General features: G+C 39.0%; 1 protein-coding gene across 1 annotated transcript in view; it reads left to right on the top strand.

The window, feature by feature from the left end:
• Positions 1–19,779, top strand: part of DNAH9 (dynein axonemal heavy chain 9) — a 458,278-nt gene that overhangs the window by 192,184 nt on the left and 246,315 nt on the right. The window contains 3 exon segments of the mRNA XM_020965915.2: positions 6,038–6,328; positions 14,091–14,301; positions 18,030–18,157. Of these exon segments, the coding sequence (XP_020821574.1) occupies positions 6,038–6,328; positions 14,091–14,301; positions 18,030–18,157 (630 nt within the window).

Below are 19,779 nucleotides of genomic sequence, written 5' to 3'. Positions count from 1 at the left end.
GGGACTCTGGAATTTGGCTATAATATTCCTGGAGTTTTCCTTTTGGCATCAGTGGATTCTTTCCATTTCTATTTTACCCTCTGGTTCTAGAATATTAGGGCAATTTTCCTTGATAATTTCTTGAAAGATGATGTCCAGGCTCTTTTTTTGATCATGGCTTTCACGTAGTCCAATAATTTTTAAATTATCTCTCCTGGATCTATTTTTGAGCTCGGTTGTTTTACAAATGAGATATTTCACATTGTCTTCTATTTTTTTTTTCATTCTTTTGGTTTTGTTTTATAATTTCTTGATTTCTCATAGAGTCATTAGCTTCCATTTGCTCCATTCTCATTTTTAAGGAATTATTTTCTTCAGTGAAATTTTGTAGCTCCTTTTCCATTTGGTCAATTCTTCTTTTTAAGTTATTCTTCTCTTCATTGTGTTTCAGACTTCTTTTACCATTTGGCCTAGTCTGTTTATTAAGGTGTTATTTTCTTCAGTATTTTTTTTCTGTATCTCCTTCACCAAGCTGTTGTCTCATTTTTCATGGTTTTCTTTCATTGCTTTTATCTACCCAGTTTTTCTTCTACCTCTCTTATTTAATTTTCAAAATCCTTTTGAGCTCTTCCTTGGCCTGAGACCAATTCATATTGTCTTGGAGGCTTTGGATGTAGGAGCTTTGACCTTGTTGTCTCCTTCTGAGTGTGTATTTTGATCTTCCTTGTCAGCATAGTAACTTTCTATAGTCAGATTTTTTTCTGTTGTTTGCTCATTTCCCCAGTCTATTACTTAGCTTTTAACTTTTTGTTAAGGTAGGGCTCTGCTTCCAGGGTGGAGGGTGTGCTGTTCCAAGCTTCAGGAGTTTTGTGCAGCTATTTTCAGAGATACTTCTAGGGACCCATAAGTTTTCAGTTCTTCCAATGTGGTATCATCTAAGAAGAGGTGTTTACTACTCTCCTGGCCTGTGCTCTGGTTTGTGGATGACCATAAGCACTCTTTTCTGCCCTGGAACTATAAGGAGGGTTCTCCCCTCCAATGATGCTAGAAGCCCTGCCATGCTCATGCTCTTCCTTACCCTGGGATTAACACCCAGAACTGCGACCTGGATTAAAGTATGAGCAAAATAACAGAGTCCTGCCTCAGTGATAGCAAAAAGACCCCTGTAATCTCCTTCTGAACAGTTCTTCAACCCCTTACCATCTGTGAGCTGAGAGCCCTGAAAGCAGCTGTTGCCATTCCCAAAACCTGCTCTTACTCTGTGGCTGGGGCTATGCTGGTGCAGCCTCAGCTGGACTGCGCTCCACTCTCACCCAGGTAGGAGAGACCTTTCCTGCTGACCTTTTAAGTTGTCTTTGGCATTTGTGGGTTGAGAGGTCTGGAAACTGCCACTCTTGCCATTGATTCAGTCACCCTGTGGCCTGGAGCCTGGTCTGTGCTAGCACAGCCTGTGCAGGACTGTGCTCCCCTCTCACCCTGGTGCAACAGATCTTTCCTACCACCCTTCTAAGTTGTCTGGGGCTGGAAATGTATTTCATTCTGTCTTTTTGTGGGTTCTGTTGCTCTAGAATTTGTTTAGAGTCATTTTTTAAGGTATTTGGAGGGGTTTGGGGGAGAGCTCAGGTGAGTCCCTGCCTTTCTCCATACCCTTTTAAGACATAGTACTTACTCCCCTATCTATTAAGTGTGTTTCTTTTAAAGAGAATATACTTTTTCATTATATTGCAGCCATGGGTTTTATCCCATAAATTTTTTTATCTATAAAATTATCTTTACTTCCTTATTTTATGGTCTGAGTGGAATTATGTATAAAGGTATCTGTGATCCAGCCAAGTTGTTCCTCACACATGACTACATTTCCCATTTCTGTGTTTTTGTAGAAGCTATCTCCCATTCCTAGAATATACTCCCACCTTGCCTCCATCTTATAGAACCTCTCTTTTCCTTAAAAGCCCATCTCATCATCATTCTATATAAAGCTTTTCCTGATCCCCCCAATTATAAATGCCCATAATCACTAAATTTTGTTTAACTACTTTGTATTTATTTGTATTCCCTTTAAGTTATTCTTTGCACATAGAAAGTAACATAATGCAATATGTTATATAAATAAATATACATTATATATATATGTATATATATATATATATATATATATATATTGTCTTCCCTAATAGAATGTAAGTTCCTCACAAGTAGAGATTGTTTTATTCTTTATATTTCTATCCCAAGAAGCTTCCATAGTGCTTGACAAATAGTGTTGTCATAAATACTTGCTGATTGATTGATGTCCAAAACCCACCTTTCTTCTGAACTTCCCAATTTCTGTTCATGGCACAAAAATTCTTCTATTTACTCAGATTCACAGTCTTGACAGTATCTTCAACTTGTCATACTCTTGACCCACATATCCAGTCCTTGTCTTTTATACCTCCACAACATTTCTCACATTTGTCCTAATCTCTTTTTGTTCATTTTATGACCACCAAGCTAGTTCAGGCCCTCATCTCCTTTTGTGTGGACAATTGCAGAGACCTCCAAATAGGTCTCACTGCCTTAGATCTCTCCCCACTCAAGTCCATGCTGCACACAGCTGCCAAAATGATTTTCGTAACATCTATGATGTTATACCATTAGTCAGTAAACTCTACTGGCTCCCTATCACCTCTAAGAATCAAATCAAAACCCTCCGGTTTGGTTTTTTAAAGCCTTTCACAACCTTTCCCAACTTATTCTTTCCTGCTTTATTATGCATTATTCCCCTTACTGGAGAAGGGAAAAGCATTCATATAGTACCTACCATGGGCCAGGTGCTGTGCAAAGCACTTTACAAACACTTTATTGTTATGAAATATTTATTATTTTGTTAAAAGATGTTTATTATTTTAAGCAGAGAAAGGGAAGAACATTTATAAAATGCCTGCTATGGGCCAAGCACTGTACTAAGCACTTTACAAACACTTTATTATTATAAAGTACTATTATTTTAAGCACATTATTTGATCCTCACAATAACCCTGCAAGGTAGGTGCTATTATTACCCTCATTTTGCAGATGAGGAAACTGAAGCAGACAGAAGTTAAATGACCTGCCTAGGGTCACACGGCTGGTAAGGATTTAAGGCCAGATTTGGATTCAAGAATCTCAGGGGCAGCTCAAGGGAGATACGCAAAGTTTTCATGAGCCATACCTAAGCATTCTGATGTAGGACAAAGTCTGATCCTGGTCTGAGCTTTCAAGTTCCTGACCTTAGTTTGGATCTGGGTGACATATCTTCAGGCTCGTCTCTGGTTGGAACTCCAGTAGACTGAAGCTGGCCCCAGCCTCTCATCAACTATGTTGAAGCCTTTGTAGTTCCCCCTTGGTCAGAACTCCTTGCCCTGCTCACTTAGCTTGAGCCAGGTTCTGTGTGCTGACTCCACAAGTGGGTCAAATGATTCCTAATAGGATTTTAGTCACAGATATATTCTGCAAAAAAAAAATTCTTCCTTTTCATTGTCAGTTCCATTTTCAGGTGCCTCCTTACCAGGGCTGATAGTAAATATTTAACAACCAGCTTTTGGTGGGAGTGTGAGGGGTGGAAATGACCATATGACACACTTTTAAGTTTAATCTGCATTGTTAGTGTTGTCTCCATCATTTTCTTAAGCACAGACAATCAACAAATAATAAATCAAGCCCTAATTTGTAGTATTTGCCCACTTCCAAAGTAAAATGCTCACACTGAAAATTTAATAATCAACACTTTCAAGCCAGTTCTAGCTGGCTTCATCATGTTCTTGGAGTACGGACCTTCATTAGGGAGTCACTTACCACCAGTGTCATGACATGGCTTTTCTTCCTAAATGTTGTAACAGAATTTCTCCTATTTGCTAGTTTGATACTCCTCTGTAGTTTTCCACTGAATATAAGCTGTAGCTGTTTCAACTCAAGATGCTCTCTGATGAAACCAGCTGCTATTTGATATTTTCATTTTAGTATAAGTATAGACCTATTTTATTCCTTTTTTCTTTTTGAATGTTTGTTTATGCTTTGTCAGATAGAGTGATTGCAACTCCTGATTTTTTTTTAAATTCATGATGTGTAGCAAATTTTTTCCATCCCTCAGTTTTATTTTGTGAATATCTTTGTTTTTAAGTATTTTTTGTAAGCAACTGATTGTGGGATTTTGTTTTCTTATCTAATTTGTCACTGTTTTTTCATTTTATTGGATGGTTTATTCTATTTATATTTAATTATATTTGTATTTACATGACTTAGATTTCTATTTTCCTTCATCTAGCTTTAATATTGAGTGTTTTCCAAATTATGATTTTTCTCCTTTTCTGCTATAAAAACAGTATTATGTTCTTTCAGTTACTTTTCTTTACTCTTTTTTTTTAAGGTGGCTCTGTTCACACTGGCCCTTTTCCCTTCACCCCTAAACCCCTCCTCTTATTTGTTACCCCTTTCCTTTTGAGGTTTTGTGTATCTTTTTAACTCTCAGTTAGTCAAGTAGATTCCCTTCTTCATCTCCTCTTCAACTAGTCCTGTTCATTAGGGAGTTCCAATAATTAGTTGAACAGTACAAGAAAACATCTCAAGATTTTATGTAATAATCGCAAATCACAATAACCAATATCTTTACCATAGCCAATACTTATGTAAGGTTAAATTTAATAAGGCCTTCCTACAGGTTTATCTCAAAAGGCAGGAGGACATAATTCCTCCATAACTTTATTGGTTATCAAATGAAGCTACAAATTTTTCACTTTCAATCCTTCTACTTAAAACAAAATCAAACTTCGTCAGACCCCTTCAACTTGCTTAAACTGTCTCAAGCTGGCACAAAGGCACCCAGAACAACTATCCAAGGATGAAGGAGCGGGCTTAGAGCACATGGGCTTGCTATGGACCACGCCACACCCATCTATTCCCAAACCAATTTTTTTCTACCCATCGTGTTTAATAATTTTCTTGTTGGCTTTTAGGCTTTGTTTTTAAGAAAAACCAATTTAAAATTAGAATTAGATTAGTCAAAATTCAAAGTTATCCTTTAGTTCAACCAATTCAGATATTAGACTGGTCAAAATTCAGAGTTATCACATGCCAATTTACTCTGACTGACCTCTAGCCAATTACAGAAGATATTTGTCAGAGGAAACCTTTTTTTTTAGGTCACCAATCACAGAGCCACTTGGAGAAAAACAGACTGCAACCTAAAATGGGATGTCCGATAAATAAGAAACAGGGATTTGGGGGATGACTTACCCACCCTTCAGGACTGGGACTTCAGAAGAAAGTCCTGTGGACACCCAATCCCAGTACTGTTGGGGGTGAAAGTGTACTCCAAAATCTAAGTCCAAATCTGAGTTGCAGCACCATTAATGTGAACCACCATTTGTTATCTAAGAAAGAGACAAATGAAATTGGGTGCATGTGTCCACGGTTTGATTTCTCTCAAGCTAGCTTGACATGCATTACATGAGAGTTCAGTCCAAAACTGGGCTCCCCCTAAGAGGGTCCGTTCAGAGCTAGCTCTAGGATCTGAGGATATAGCATTATATACCCTTTCAACAGGGGCTTATATGAACCCGCCATCATCCCAGACCATTCCCAGCCTCCAACTATCTAGGATCTGTCTCAACCCAAGCCTGAGTAGGATAAAATTAGTTCAGGCCTGGGTTGGAGTTTAACCAAGATAAGAAGATTCAATGCAATCTCATTATCAGAGATGTCCTTCTTAAGTAGTTTAGACAGAAGACTGGCAGGGTAGAGCTCTGAGTCCTCCAAGACACAGATTACCAAGAGAAATCATTTTTCACATCTAGCATATGGTATGATTGCCATCTCTCCAGTAATCCCCATTCTTCTGGTACAGGTAATATATTCATTGAAAGCCCATCCTTCAGTTTATCTATTATATGCCAAACTGAAGCAGTTTTTACCACCATCACAACCCACTTGCCATTTCCTCACTGGCAGGACTCTGCTGACATCCTTTAACAAAGATCTATGCTACAAGGTATCAAATTTACTCCCCAAACCTCTGAGTAACCCTGTGTTTTCATCTCCATAGGATCATTATGACTGGGGCCTGCGAGCTATCAAGTCTGTGCTTGTGGTAGCTGGATCTCTGAAGAGAGGAGACCCTGACCGACCTGAGGACCAAGTCCTGATGCGTTCCCTCCGAGACTTCAACATCCCCAAGATCACAACTGATGACATGCCTGTGTTTATGGGCCTAATTGGAGACCTTTTCCCTGCTGTGGACATTTCCAGGAAGAGAGACCTCAACTTTGAAGGTTTTGTAAAACAGGCAGTTTTAGAGCTAAAACTTCAGGCTGAGGACAACTTTGTGCTCAAGTGAGTGGCATTACTCACCCTTTATAATTTCAGAATTCATAAATTCTGTCCCAGAATTTATCTTTCACTCAAATGTTTCTTTTGCTCGTTAATTTGTATTGGTTTTGGATTCCAAGAGTGAGCTGATACACAAATATCTGATTAATAATAGAAATTAGAGAAAAGTCACCTCCTCTTCTTTGTAGAGGTGGGGAATTATGGTGCTAAAATATCCAGTATCCAGTCAGACATGGATGACATGTTGTTTGGTTTTGCTGAACTATTTTTTTGTATTCTATTACAAGAGATAGGGGGGGGGTTTTGAGTAGGAAAGGAAAGAGGAAGTATTTGCAAATGAAAATGACATAAAAATATTTCAATAAAGCAAGGAAAGAATATTAGATACTGTTATAAGTAATCTCCTTGAGAGATTATTTAGATAAAATAAGGTTCAAAAGATATATCAACACATGATTTTACAGGATAGAAAGAGCTTAGATATCATGTAGCCCAATCCCCTTATTTTACAGAAGAAATTGAAGTCTGGAAAGGGAAAGTGATTGTTCTAAGGTTACATAGCTAATAAGTAGAGGAACTGGTTCTTACCCTCATTAAGTCATGACCTACTCCTTCATTCTATCTCAGCTACACAGAGGGATGGTTACATACCAGAATTTACTAATCACCTCTAAGTGTTACACTTCCCTAATTAGAAACTCTGACATTCCCTTGTGTGGTCTGACCATAGCCTCCCATCCTTTTGGGATCTCTTTCAGGAGGTGATCAGTGGATTCTTTCAATTTCTATTTTTCTGTTTGGTTCTAGAATATTAGGGCAGTTTTCCTTGATAATTTCTGAAAAGATAATGTCTAGGCTCTTTTTTTCATCGTGGCTTTCAGATAGTCTAAGAATTTTTAAATTATGTCTCCTGCATCTATTTTCCAACTCAGTTGTTTCTCCAATGAGATATTTCACATTGTTTTATAATTTCTATTTTATAGTTGTTTTATAATTTTTATAATTTTATTGTTTTATAATTGTTTTATAAATTTGTTTTATAATTTCTGAATTTCTGATAGAGTCATTAGCTTCTATTTGCTCCATTCTAATTTTTAAGAAATTATTTTCTTCAGTGAGCTTTTGGACATCCTTTTCCATTTAGCCAATTCTGCTTTTTAAGTTATTCTTCTCCTCATTGGCTTTTTGGACTTCTTCTCTCATTTGGATTAGTCTATTTTTTTAAGGTATTATTTTCTTCAGCATTTTTTGGGTCTCCTTTAGCAAACTGTTGACTCATTTTTCATAATTTTCTTGTATCAGTCTCTCCTTTCTCTTCCCAATTTTTCCTCTACTTCTCTTACTTGCTTTTCAGAATCATTTTGAGCTCTTCCATGGCCTGAGACCAATCCATATTTTTCTTGGAGGCTTTGGATATAGGAACTTTGACTTTGTTGTCTTCTTCTGGTTGTATGTTTTGATCTTCTTTGTCACCAAAGTAAGATTCTGTGGTCTAAGTTTTTTTCCCTCTGTTTGCTCATCTTCCTAGCCAATTACTTGACTTTTTAACTCTTTGTTAAGGTAGGGGTCTGCTTCCAGTGTGGAGAATGTACTGTCCCAAGCTTCAGGGGTTTTGTGCTGCTGTTTTCAGAGATACTTCTAGGGACCTGTAAATTTTCAGTTCTTCCAAGGTGGTATGATCAAAGGTAAGGTATGTACTCCTTTCCTGGCCTGTGCTCTGATCTGTGAGTGACCACAAGCACTCTTTTCTGCCTTGGAACTGTGAGGAGAATTCTGTCTTCACCAAGGTACAAGCTCCACCACGCCAGCACTTCTCACCCAAGGACCACCACTCAGGACTGTGACCTAGATCCAAACACAGGCAAAGCAAGAGACTACTGCCAGTGCCAGCAAAGAGATCCCTGCAAGCCCCCTCTGATTAGCCACTTGATTCCCCTACCATCTGTGGGCCAAGAGTCCTGGAAGCAACTGACTACAGCCACTGTTGCAGGGCTGCATCAGGGCTAGAGCCAGAAGGTGCTCCTCTTTCACCCAGGTCTAAAAGACCTTTCCTACTGACCTTCTAAGTTGTCTTTGGTGTTTGTGGGTTGAGGAGTCTGGAAACTGCCACACCTGCCAGTGATTCAGTCCCCAGAGACCAGCTCCAGGTTCACTGGGGCCCTGTCTTTACCTGCACGGCCCATGCTGAACTGTGCTTTTCTCCCAACCTGGTGCAACAGACTTTTCCCATTGACCATCCAGGTTGTCTTAGGCTGGAAATTTGTTTCACTCTGTCTTTTTGTGGGGTCTGCTGCTCTAGAATTTATTTAGAGCCATTTTTTACAAGTATTTGGAGGGATTTCGGGGACAGCACAAGCAAATCACGGGTTTTACTCTGCCATCTTGACTCTGCCCCCCCAGCCCAATTTGGGATTTCTTGGCAAAGCTACTGGAGTGATTTGCCATTTCCTTCTCCAGCTCATTTTACAGATGAGGAAACCGAGACAAACAGGGTTAAGTGACTTGCCCAGGATCACACAGCTAGTAAGTGTTTGAGACTAGATTTGAATACACAAAGATGAGTCTTCCTTACACCAGGCCTGGCATTCTATCCACTGCACCACCTCCCTGCCCTTTTCTCTCTACTTCAACTGAACTGCTCTCTCTCCAAAACTGGTTTTCTCTCAGTCCTTCTCAAAACTGATGGTCCTTCTCGAATTATCTGCAGTGACCATCCTATTCTCTTGATCTCTTCCTCTTCTTTGGGTTTTCATGACGCTATTCTCTCCTGGTTCAATTCCTAATTGTCCAACTGTTCTCAGTCTCTTTTGCTTGCTTATCATCCATAACATGATTCTTGACTATAGGTGTTTCCTGAGATTCTATTCTAGGCCCTCATCTCCTTCCATCTACGGTATTTTCTTGGTAAGTTTATTGGTTTAACTATTATTTCTGCAGATGACTCATAAAGTTATATGGATACATGTAAACACATATGTCTATGTGCATATATATAGATATACATATATAAATGTACACACAATATACTAACATGTGTAGATGTATATATGTACATATATACAGCCCTAAATGCAAATTAAACTCATCATATCCAAAATTCAACTCATTATCTCTTCCCCCAAACCTTCCCCTCTTGTGGTTTTCCCTGTTTCTGTAAAAGGCACCACCATACAGCCTTATCCTGTACTCCTCATTCCCTTTCACCTGATATATTCAATCTTTTTAAAAAATTTATTTCATTTTTAATTTATGGAATAAAACAAGCATCTGCAATAACATAGTACAATAAAAAAAGATGACTGCACATGAAACTGCAAATCTGCTATGTATAATTTGCTATTCCTTTCAAATATACAACATAATTATCATGTAAATTTCTTTTTTTCCCTTTTTTCTATATCTATAACTTCACCAATATAGGAAGCCTAAGTGAGCTGGTATACCCTATGCAAAAATTCACCTACAACTTATATAGTTTTTTAAAAGTTAGGTAAGGCACTAGTGCTAGGAATATAAAGAAAGGAAAAACAGTCCTTGCCCTGAAGGAATGTACATTCTAATGGGGAAAGTAGCTAGGTACACACAAGAAATATACAAAGTGTGTGGAAAGCAATATGAAAAGGTACAAATGTCTTAAGGGACAGGGAAAGTCTTTCTGCAGAAATGGCACTTGAGTTGAGTCTTAAAGGAAGCCAGAGTGTTCAAAAGGTTAAGGTGAGAAGAGAGAGCCTTCTAGGCAGGGAGGACAGCAAATGAGAAATAGAATGTCAGGCTTAAGAAACTACATGTGGTCCAGTATAGCTAGATTGTAGAGTATGTGGAAGGCAGTATACTATAAGAAGACTGGAAAGGTAGGAAGTGGCCAAATCATAAAGTGCTTTAAGTGTTAATCAGAGAACTTTATTTTTGATTCTAGAGATAATTGGAAACCACTAGAGCTTATTGAGCAGGGGGGTTAGCCCTACAGGTCAGATCTATATTTTAGGAAAGTCACTTTGGTATCTAAGAGGAGGGTAGACTGGAGTAGGGAGAGATTCCAGACTAGGAAACCAACTAGAAGATTTTTACAATAGTATAGGCGTGAGGTGATAAGGGCCTGCACCACAGTAGTGGTTGTGTGAGTGGAGAGAAGAGGGTTTATACAAGAGATGTTTTGAAGGTAGAAACAACCAGAATTGGCAAGAGCTTGGATATATGGAGTGAGCATAAGTGAGAAGTTTAGGATGACACTTAGGTTGCAATAAATGGCAGTGTGGTAGTATCCTCAGTGTCATAGAAAAGTTGAGAAGAGAGGAAGGCTTAGTGAGAAAAGACATTGTGGGTAGGAGATAGCTGTAGGACATCCAATTCAAGATGTCCAAGAGACAGTTGGTGCTTCATGACTATGGCTTGGAAGAGAGACTAGGGCTGGATGTATAGATCATCTGTATACAGATGATCACTTAACCCACAGGAGCTAATGATAACCAAGTGAGATAGTATACAATTAGAAGAAAAGTGGGCCCAGGGCAGAGCCTTTCAAGTCCCCCTCAGTCAGTGGACTGGATGCTGAACCAGCAAAGCAGCCTGAGAAGGAGCATTGGGACATATAGGAGGAGAACAAGGAGAGCTGTGTCATGAAAATCCAGAGGAGAGAAAGTCGTCAGGATAAGATGATAACAGGACCAAAGGCTGCACAGAATCAAAAAAGATCAGGATTAAGAAAAGGTCATTAGATTTAACAACTAAGAGATCACTGGGACCTTTAGAGAGGGCAGTTTTGGTTAAGTCAGAAGACAGATTGTAGGTTTAGAAGATAAGAAGAGAGGAACTATAGATAGCTTTCTCAAGTTTAACCATGAAAGGGAGGAGAGATGGAAGATGATAGTTAATGTGGATGGTTGGATGTGTGGAGGGGGTTAAGAATGGGGAAAATATAGGCATATTCATGGGCAAATGAGAAAGAGCTAGTAGCTAGGGATAGATTCAAAATAATAGAGAGTAGGGAGGATAGTGGGAGGAATTTGCTGGAGAAGTCAGGAAGGGATGGGATCAAGGATGCATAAAAAGAGTTTGACTTTGTCAAGGAAAAGTACCACCTCTTCATTTGAGTCTGGAGAGAGAGAGAGGGAGAGAGAGAGAGAGAGAAAGAAAGAGAGAGAGAAGGTGAGAAGATGTCTGACTGATATGAGATGAGGAGGAGTAGAAAAAGCGAGCTCTCAACAAATGGTCTCAGTTTTTTCAGCGAAGCATGAGCCCAGGTCCACAAGCTAAAATGATGAAAAGATGTAAAGTGGGAAGCTTAAGAAGACACAAGAATTTCAGAATAGCCACCATGAGGAGTGGAATAGCAAACTGATTAGAGAAGAATAGAATGTGTGCCTTGCCATTGTGATGACTAGTTGAGAACAGGTAAACATAAATTTGTAGTGGAACAGCAGAGCTTTATGATTTTCTCCAGCTCTATACAGCAGCATGTGAGTAAGATGGTGTAAGTAATCCAGGGTTAGAGTTTAGCAAAGATAAGAGGCAAGGGATTGGCAAGTAGAGAGTGGTATAGAGTTGAATTAGTTCATTAAGGGGTTGAGATAGAGGAGAGAGAAGAGTATAGCAAGTTCAGGATGATGGCAGGGGTGATATCCTAGAATTGACATTGCTTAGTTTCTATAATAGTAGTATGAATTCTGACTGACAAACAGCTCTACCTCAAATTCATGCAGACATCTTCAGTTCTGCATCTAGAACCTTGATTGATTTATTCAGGAGTGTTAAAGCTCTAGGAGGTCTAGCCACCTGAACTCATTTGTAACATATAACTAATCCTAACCATCATCTATATAGGTTTTTGTTAGCTCCAATATCCTAGTGTTGTACTTCCTAACTTTATCCTTATTTCTAGAGAGCTATCATATTTTGAAGCCCAAAACTTTTTACCCACTGATTGAAGTTCATTGGCCAGAGAGCATTCTGAAATGATTATTACATGCCAAGTAATAAATAGAGCCCTTGTGCAGAAAAGATCACCTGCTTCCCATCGCTGTCCAATTAGCCAGCCACTGGGTACCAAGACCACAGACTGGACAGCATGGGTGTCTTGACGTCAGCACTGCACTTCAGCACTAGAACTAGATTTTCCCTGCCTCCACCTTAAGGAAATAATCAGTTTAACTGGCCGTGGGGCTGTGCTTGCTGGCACATGATTAAAGGGTGAACAAACAGCCACACTTCAGCACTATATTGCTAGCCAAGCACCAGACAAGTCTCATCCTATCTAGCCACTAGTCTCTGCCTCTGACTACCAAGCCAGTTGTTACTAGTACCATAGCCCAAAGATAGTCACCATCTTGCCATCTTCCATGCTACTTATGCCCATTCCTTTTCCCCCACTTCCACCTCTTGATCAAGAGTGATAGTCAAATCAATATCAAGTCAAATCATTGCTGCTGAAAAGGGTATGACAATATACTGTCCTATGGCTCTATTCAGAATCCTTTTCTTCAGTCATCGCTGCTTAGGCCAAAGCTCCCTTTTTGAGATTCTTACTTCTTAGTCCCTCATACCCATCCATGTCAGCCCTACTTCTTCTGTATCCCTATCCCAGTCTATCTTCCCCTTACATTGGGCCCTCTAGAACCTTGTCTTTTGTTAACAAACTTTGCAGCTGGCCATGAGGGTAGAGCTGTCCTTAATATTATGACTTCTTTTCTTTCATATTTTTCCCATTCACCTGAAGTCATAGAAAACAGGATATCTGTTGACCATCTCCAGTATTGTATTACCTTCTCACACACACACACACACACACACCACACACACACACACACACACACATACCCAGGCCAGGAGAAAGCATAGATGTGCTTCTTGCTTCTCATTGTCCATTCCATATCCTATCTCTATCATCAACTTTAAGCATCATATCTTTCTTTGAAATTTCTTTGAAATTAACTCCATTCACATCCATAATCCTCTCTGGATCCTTGTGGCTGTTCTTGCTAGGTCCCCGAGTCATTTCTTTTCTCAAGGATTTCAGCGCCTGGCTCAGTCTTCCTAAATCCTGCACTTATACTTGGAGATTTCAATGTACATGTCAGTTTATTAATCTCTTCAACTCCCATGATCCATACCACAGCCACACACAGAGATAGTCACATGAAACTCCTGTTCCAGCTCCACAATTCAAAATTCTAATTTTTTCTATCTGACCATAACTTCAGATCTTGAATGAAGATCTGAAATTCATCTTACACACAGCTGCCAAATTGACATTCCTAAAACACAAGTCTGACTATGCTCAGAAAGTTTCAGTGGCTTCTCATTGCCTCTAGGATAAAATAAAAACTCCTTTGTTTGTTATTTAAAGTCCTTTGCAATCTAACTCCAATTCACTCGGTCTTTCTCATATCTGACAATTCTATCTGTTGGTTCCATGACTTTGCACAGGCCTTCCTGTGCTTAGGATGGATGCTTTTCCTTCTCATTTTCCATCCTTTAGTACCATGACTTCTTTCAAGGCTTAGCTCAAGTGCCATCTCCTTCTAAAGGTGTCTCCTGATTCCCTCATCCTCCTGATGCCCATTTGCTTTTTTATATGTATCTTGTATTTTTGCATCTCTGAAATTGTTGCATTCCTTTCCCTCCATCCCTCCCACTAGAATAATATCTCCTTGAGGGGAGAATTTTCTCCCTTTTGTTTTATATCTCTAGTCCCTAGCACAGCATTGGGCATAAATGAGGCTTAAATGCTTGTTGATTACTTGATGAATTACCTAAGCCAAATGTTATTTCAGGTGGTACAGCTAGAAGAGCTCTTGGCTGTGCGACACTCTGTGTTTGTGGTGGGGAATGCTGGTGCAGGCAAGTCCCAGGTACTGAGATCTTTGCATAAGACATACCAGAATATGAAACGACGACCAGTCTGGACTGACCTCAACCCCAAAGCTGTCACTAATGATGAACTGTTTGGCATCATCAATCCAGCCACACGAGAATGGAAGGATGGTAAGAAACACCTGAGACCAGAAGAAAAGGACTATACTTCCTCTAAAAAGTATGATCTTGTGACTCAGCCACTACAGGACTGCATTAATTTCCTTTACATTCATCAGAGTTAGGAATATTGGCATGGATTACAGAAAAAAAAAACACAAGGCAGACCTGATGAAGGTGCAAAAAGGTCTGTGAAAGGGGAGAGAAGCCATTATAATTAAGAAGGGAACTTTTAACAAATTGTTCCTTTAAGCTGTATTACATTTGTTCCTTCTCTCCTTCTGTGCAATCTTCTTAAGCCTTCAAGGTGAGTGGAAGAGGAAATTGGAGAAGATACAGAATACATAGGGTAGTTGCCCTATTACTTTAGTCATGCCATGTAACTGAGAATCTATGGCAGGCAGGTGTGGGAAGTAAGCATGCTGTTAAATGCTGGAAAAGTTAATGGTATTGAAGAGTACTGTAGTCCAGTGATGTCAAATTCAAATAGAAAAGGATCTCTCCAGAACCTATATGATGACTTAGAAAACCTCAGATTAACATTCTGTATCTTACATTATATTTTTATTTATCTTGTTCAACATATTTTAATCTTGTTCAGCAGCATTGGAAGTTTTGAGGCCACAAATTTGACCGTTTTGAATTGTAGTCCATCTTCCTACCACATCCCCCATGAACCAGAAGTCTGTTAACAACTGGGAAGCCTCAAAATTGACATAGAATACATTCTGACAGTGCTTTATACTGAGAGGTGCTGAAAACTTCCACCTAGAAAAAGTCTAACAGAGATTTCCTGGAGTTTTATCCATATTTATCTCAATTCTCTTCCTAAGGACAGAGAAAAACAATTGTTAGTCATTTGGAAAAGTTCTTCACTGAATTGGATTTTATAAGGGGAAAATGAAGGTTATTTTTCAGGAAAGTATATTAATCTCTTAACTTTTGTGTTTGATTTTCTCAGCATCTGTCAATCATTCACTAGTTTCTAATAATAGCTAGCATTTATATAGTAATTTTAGGTTTGAAAAGTACTTTACATATGTTATCTCATTTAATCATCACAACAATCCTGTCAGGTAGGTACTATTATTATCCCCATTTCATAGATGAGGAACTGAGGCTGACAGAAGGTAAGCAGCTTATCCAAGGTCCCACAGCTAGTAAGTGTCTGAGGCAAGATTTGAACTCAGGTCTTCCTGACTGAGTCTAGCACTGTATCCCCTGCACCATCTAGCTATCTCTTGCTTTTCCTTAATCATATTGATTGAATTTAATGAATGAAATATCTTAGGGTGTTGCTCTAAACTTTTTATTTATCCAGTGATCCCATTTCAGTGTCATAAATTTCATTGGAAACTAATGAACTTATCCACCAGCACCTATGCAATATAGAAAATCAATATCATATGTCTGATGTTAGAAAGGGGCAGTATGGCATACTCAATAGATGGCTAGCCTCAGAGTCAGGAAGACCTGAGTTCAAATCCTGCCTCTGGCATATATTGGCTATGTGACCCTGGGCAAATCATATATCCTTTCAGTGCTCCCAGGTAATTTTTTAAGACTATAAGATGAAAAAAAAAGGTTCAGATCATCATTAATAGAGGATCTTCCTTACTGGAAGCTCTCATGTCAATGAAATCACATATCCAGTTTAAATATGTATATATAGAAAGGAGGCACAAAAAAAGGGTGGCATCTTGGCCATTTTCATGTGGCAAATTCAGGGTAGAATATCAACATAATATAGGGCAAGTGTATTGGCATGTACACACACTTTATCTTTCCCTCCCCCAATATATAGCTTTACATATCCCCTCACATACATACTTTGTGCTGAGAGATACTGAAACCTACAACCCTGCAAATAATGTAACAGAGAGAATTGCTGGAGCTTTATTCATATTTACCTCAATCCTCCAAGTGAGGACAGAGAAAACCATCACTAGTCATTTGGAAAAGCACATACGCGCACACAGAGAGAGAGAGAGAGAGAGAGAGAGAGAGAGAGAGAGAGAGAGAGAGAGAGAGAAAGAGAAAGAGAAAGCATCACTTAGGCTTAAGGGAATTGGGAGCTGAGATGTTTGCCTCACCAAAAAAAAAAAAAAAAAAGCTGCTCAGATGCCCAGAAGGCTGCTGAATCCTACTGCTGCTCCAGACCATGAGAAGCTGAGAAGCTGACCCTATAACCTGGTTTGCCTGGGTGCGGGGTTGTGACTACAGCTCCCAGTGTAACTTCACCTGTTGCTTTGTCACTTGCCTGTTGCCACAGGACTTTGAGATAGGTAAAAATAGTAAAGTGGTATGAGTGATGTCGTTTAATTCATGTATAAATTGGATTTCTGCCTTGGAACTGTGAGGACAATACCCTCTCCACCATCACCATAAGCTCCACCACACCAACACTTCTCCTCACCCCAGGACCACCATTTGGGACTGTGACCCAGATCCAAGCATGGGCAAAGCAAGAGAAACTGCCTCAGCAGCAGCAAAGAGATCCCTGCAATCCCCCTCTGATCACCAGCTCGATTCCCCCTCTGTCTGTGGATTGAGAGCTCCAGAAGCAGTGGCTTGGGTCTGCGCCAGGGCTGGGGCCAGACTGAGCTCCTCTCTCCTCTTTCTTTATGTTTATTCAGTTGATTTTGTTCGTTTAACTTATTGCTATAGGGGCAGCTAGGTGTCACAGTGGATAGAGCACTGGCTCTGAAGTCAGGAGGACCTGAGTTCAAATCCGGCCTCAGACCAAACACTTGACACTTCCTAGCTGTGTGACCCTGGGCAAGTCACTTAACCCCAATTGCCTAAAAGCAAAAAAAAAAAATAATTTTAAAAAAAGCTTATTGCTATAGCTAACATCTCTAGAACTACTTTTTTTTTTTGGTGAGGCAATTGGGGTTAAGTGACTTGCCCAGAGTCACACAGCTAGTGAGTGTTATGTGTCTGAGGCTGGATTTGAATTCAGTTCCTCTTGACTCCAGGGCTGGTGCTGTATCCTCTGAGCAGCTTTTTAAGGATTGCAGGGCTCACCTCCTGGTGTGAGGAACAAGCATGAAAAGGTACCTTAAAATTTGGCCCTAACCTACGTTTCCCCTTCCTGCATTCAACAGCCAGCCAAACAAACTGGCCTCTTGCTGATCCTTACACACATCACTCCATCTCCTTTCTTTCCTTTGTACTGGCTATGCCTAGAATTCCTAATGCCTAGAATTCATTCCTTCTCACTTCTGCCTCTAAGAAATTATTTTCTTTTTTCTTCAAAACTCAGCTAAAGTTTTACCTTGTACATGAAATCATTTCTTATCTCCTCAGCTGTTAATGATCCCATCTTTAAAAACAGCTACAACTTCTTGGAGCCACAAGTGAGAGTTGGGTGCATCAGGTGGACACCAAATGAGAATGAGTACCCCTGAAAAGGCTCAGCAGCCTTCACACTAGAGGTACTAGTCTTCCCTGAACACATCATACACCATACACCATACACACACACACACACACACACACACACACACACATATATACACATATATATACACACACACATACATATGTGTATGTATATGTATATAATACACATGCATACGTATATACAATGTAAATATGTTATACCTCAACATATACATATTACTTCCCTGAATAGGATAAGTTCCACAGTTTCTTCAGTGCATTGCATAGTGCCTGATATATAGTAGGTGCTTAATAAATGTTGATTGGTTGATTTACTGATGATTGCTTCCTTTTAGGACTTTTCTCATCAATCTTGCGTGAACTTGCTAATATAACACATGATGGGCCTAAGTGGATTTTACTGGATGGTGACATTGATCCAATGTGGATTGAGTCTTTGAACACTGTCATGGATGATAACAAGGTATAATTCAGGAACAAAAAAAATCTCTAAGTCATCCCTAAGAGTCCAACTAAAATTGATATCTTTATTTTTAATTGAATTTAATTGAATTTTAGTCTTTCAACTAACAAAAAACCTTCCCCATCCATATTAAAAAACAAAGACAACTAAACTCATATAACAAATATGCATAGTAAAGCAAAACAAATTGCCCCACTGTCCACTTCCCAAAAATATGTTTCTTTCTGCACACTGAGTCTATTCCCTCTCGGTTAGAATATTCAGGTAGCATACTTTATCATCAGTTCTCTGGAATCATGATTGATCAGTGTATTAATCAGAGATCTCAAGTATTTCAGAGTTGTTTTTAGATATTCTCATGGTATAAATTATTTTCCTGGATCTGCTTATTTTACTCTTCATTAGTTCATACAAATCTTCTCATGTTTCATGGAAACTATCCCTTGCTTTGTATGAGATGTACATCTGGAAATAGCTGTTCTTATGTATAGTCACAGTTGTGACTATAATGTGATGGGGTTTTTTTTAATAGCAGAACATATGCTTCAAAATAACTATTGTCCCCTTCAGAGTAAACAATGTAGATGTCTAAACATGTATTTATTGATCAAGGTATATTTGGCCATCACAACCTATGAAATAGGTACTATTATTATCCCTATGTTATAGATGAGGAAACTGAAGCTAACAGAGGGTAGGTGACTTACCCAAAGCTGCTAAGTGTCTGAGGAAGAATTTGAGTCATATATTCTTTGAACCACTGGCCTCTTGTTGGTCCATGAACAAGACATTCTTATCCCTCAGTTCTTGATATTTTTTTTCTGACTGTCCCCCATGCTTGGAATGCTCTCCCTCATATCTGCCTGTTGGCTTCCCTGGATTTCTTTAAGTCTCAATTTAAATCTGATTTTCTACAGGAAGCCTTTCCCAGTACTTTTTCATTTTAGTGCCTTCCCTCTGTTTTTATTTCCAATTGATCCTGTATAAAGTTTGTTTGTATATATCTGTTTGTTGTCTACCTCATTTGAATGTGAACTTCTGGAGGGCAGGGACTATTGTTTTTCTCCTCTTTTTAATTCCCCAGTGCTTACCACAATGCCAAGCACATAGTAGGTACTTAATAAATATTCGTCAATTAATTGATCATAACAATGCCTACTTCCAATAAGCTTACTTTCAAATGGGGGAGACAAGTACATAGAAAATGTTATGTTATATGTGCAATACAAATATAAAGTTAACAAATACAAATATATACAAAGGGGTTAAATACAAGGTAGTTTTAGAGAGTGACCACTTAGCAACTACGAGAATCAGGAAAGGTTTGGGTTTTTTTGTTTGTTTGTTTAATTAATTTATTTACCTTAGTTTTCAACATTTAGTTCCATAAGATTTTAAGTTTTAAATTTTCTCCCCATCCACTTCTTCCCCCCGCTCCAAGACAGAGTACAATCTGATATAGGCTCTACATATACATTCATTTTAAGCATATATTCCCATTAGTCATGATGTAAAGAACAATTAGAATTAATGGGAGGAACCACAAGAATGAAGCAATAAAACAAAACCACCAAGGGAAAGGAGACCAAATAGTATGCTTCTGTCTGCATTCAGACTCCATA

The sequence above is a fragment of the Phascolarctos cinereus genome, unplaced genomic scaffold (genome assembly GCF_003287225.1).
Source record: "Phascolarctos cinereus isolate Bilbo 61053 unplaced genomic scaffold, phaCin_HiC Scaffold_5;HRSCAF=322, whole genome shotgun sequence".
NCBI classification, from domain to species: Eukaryota; Metazoa; Chordata; class Mammalia; order Diprotodontia; family Phascolarctidae; genus Phascolarctos; species Phascolarctos cinereus.
This window is presented reverse-complemented; position numbering and strand designations above follow the sequence as displayed.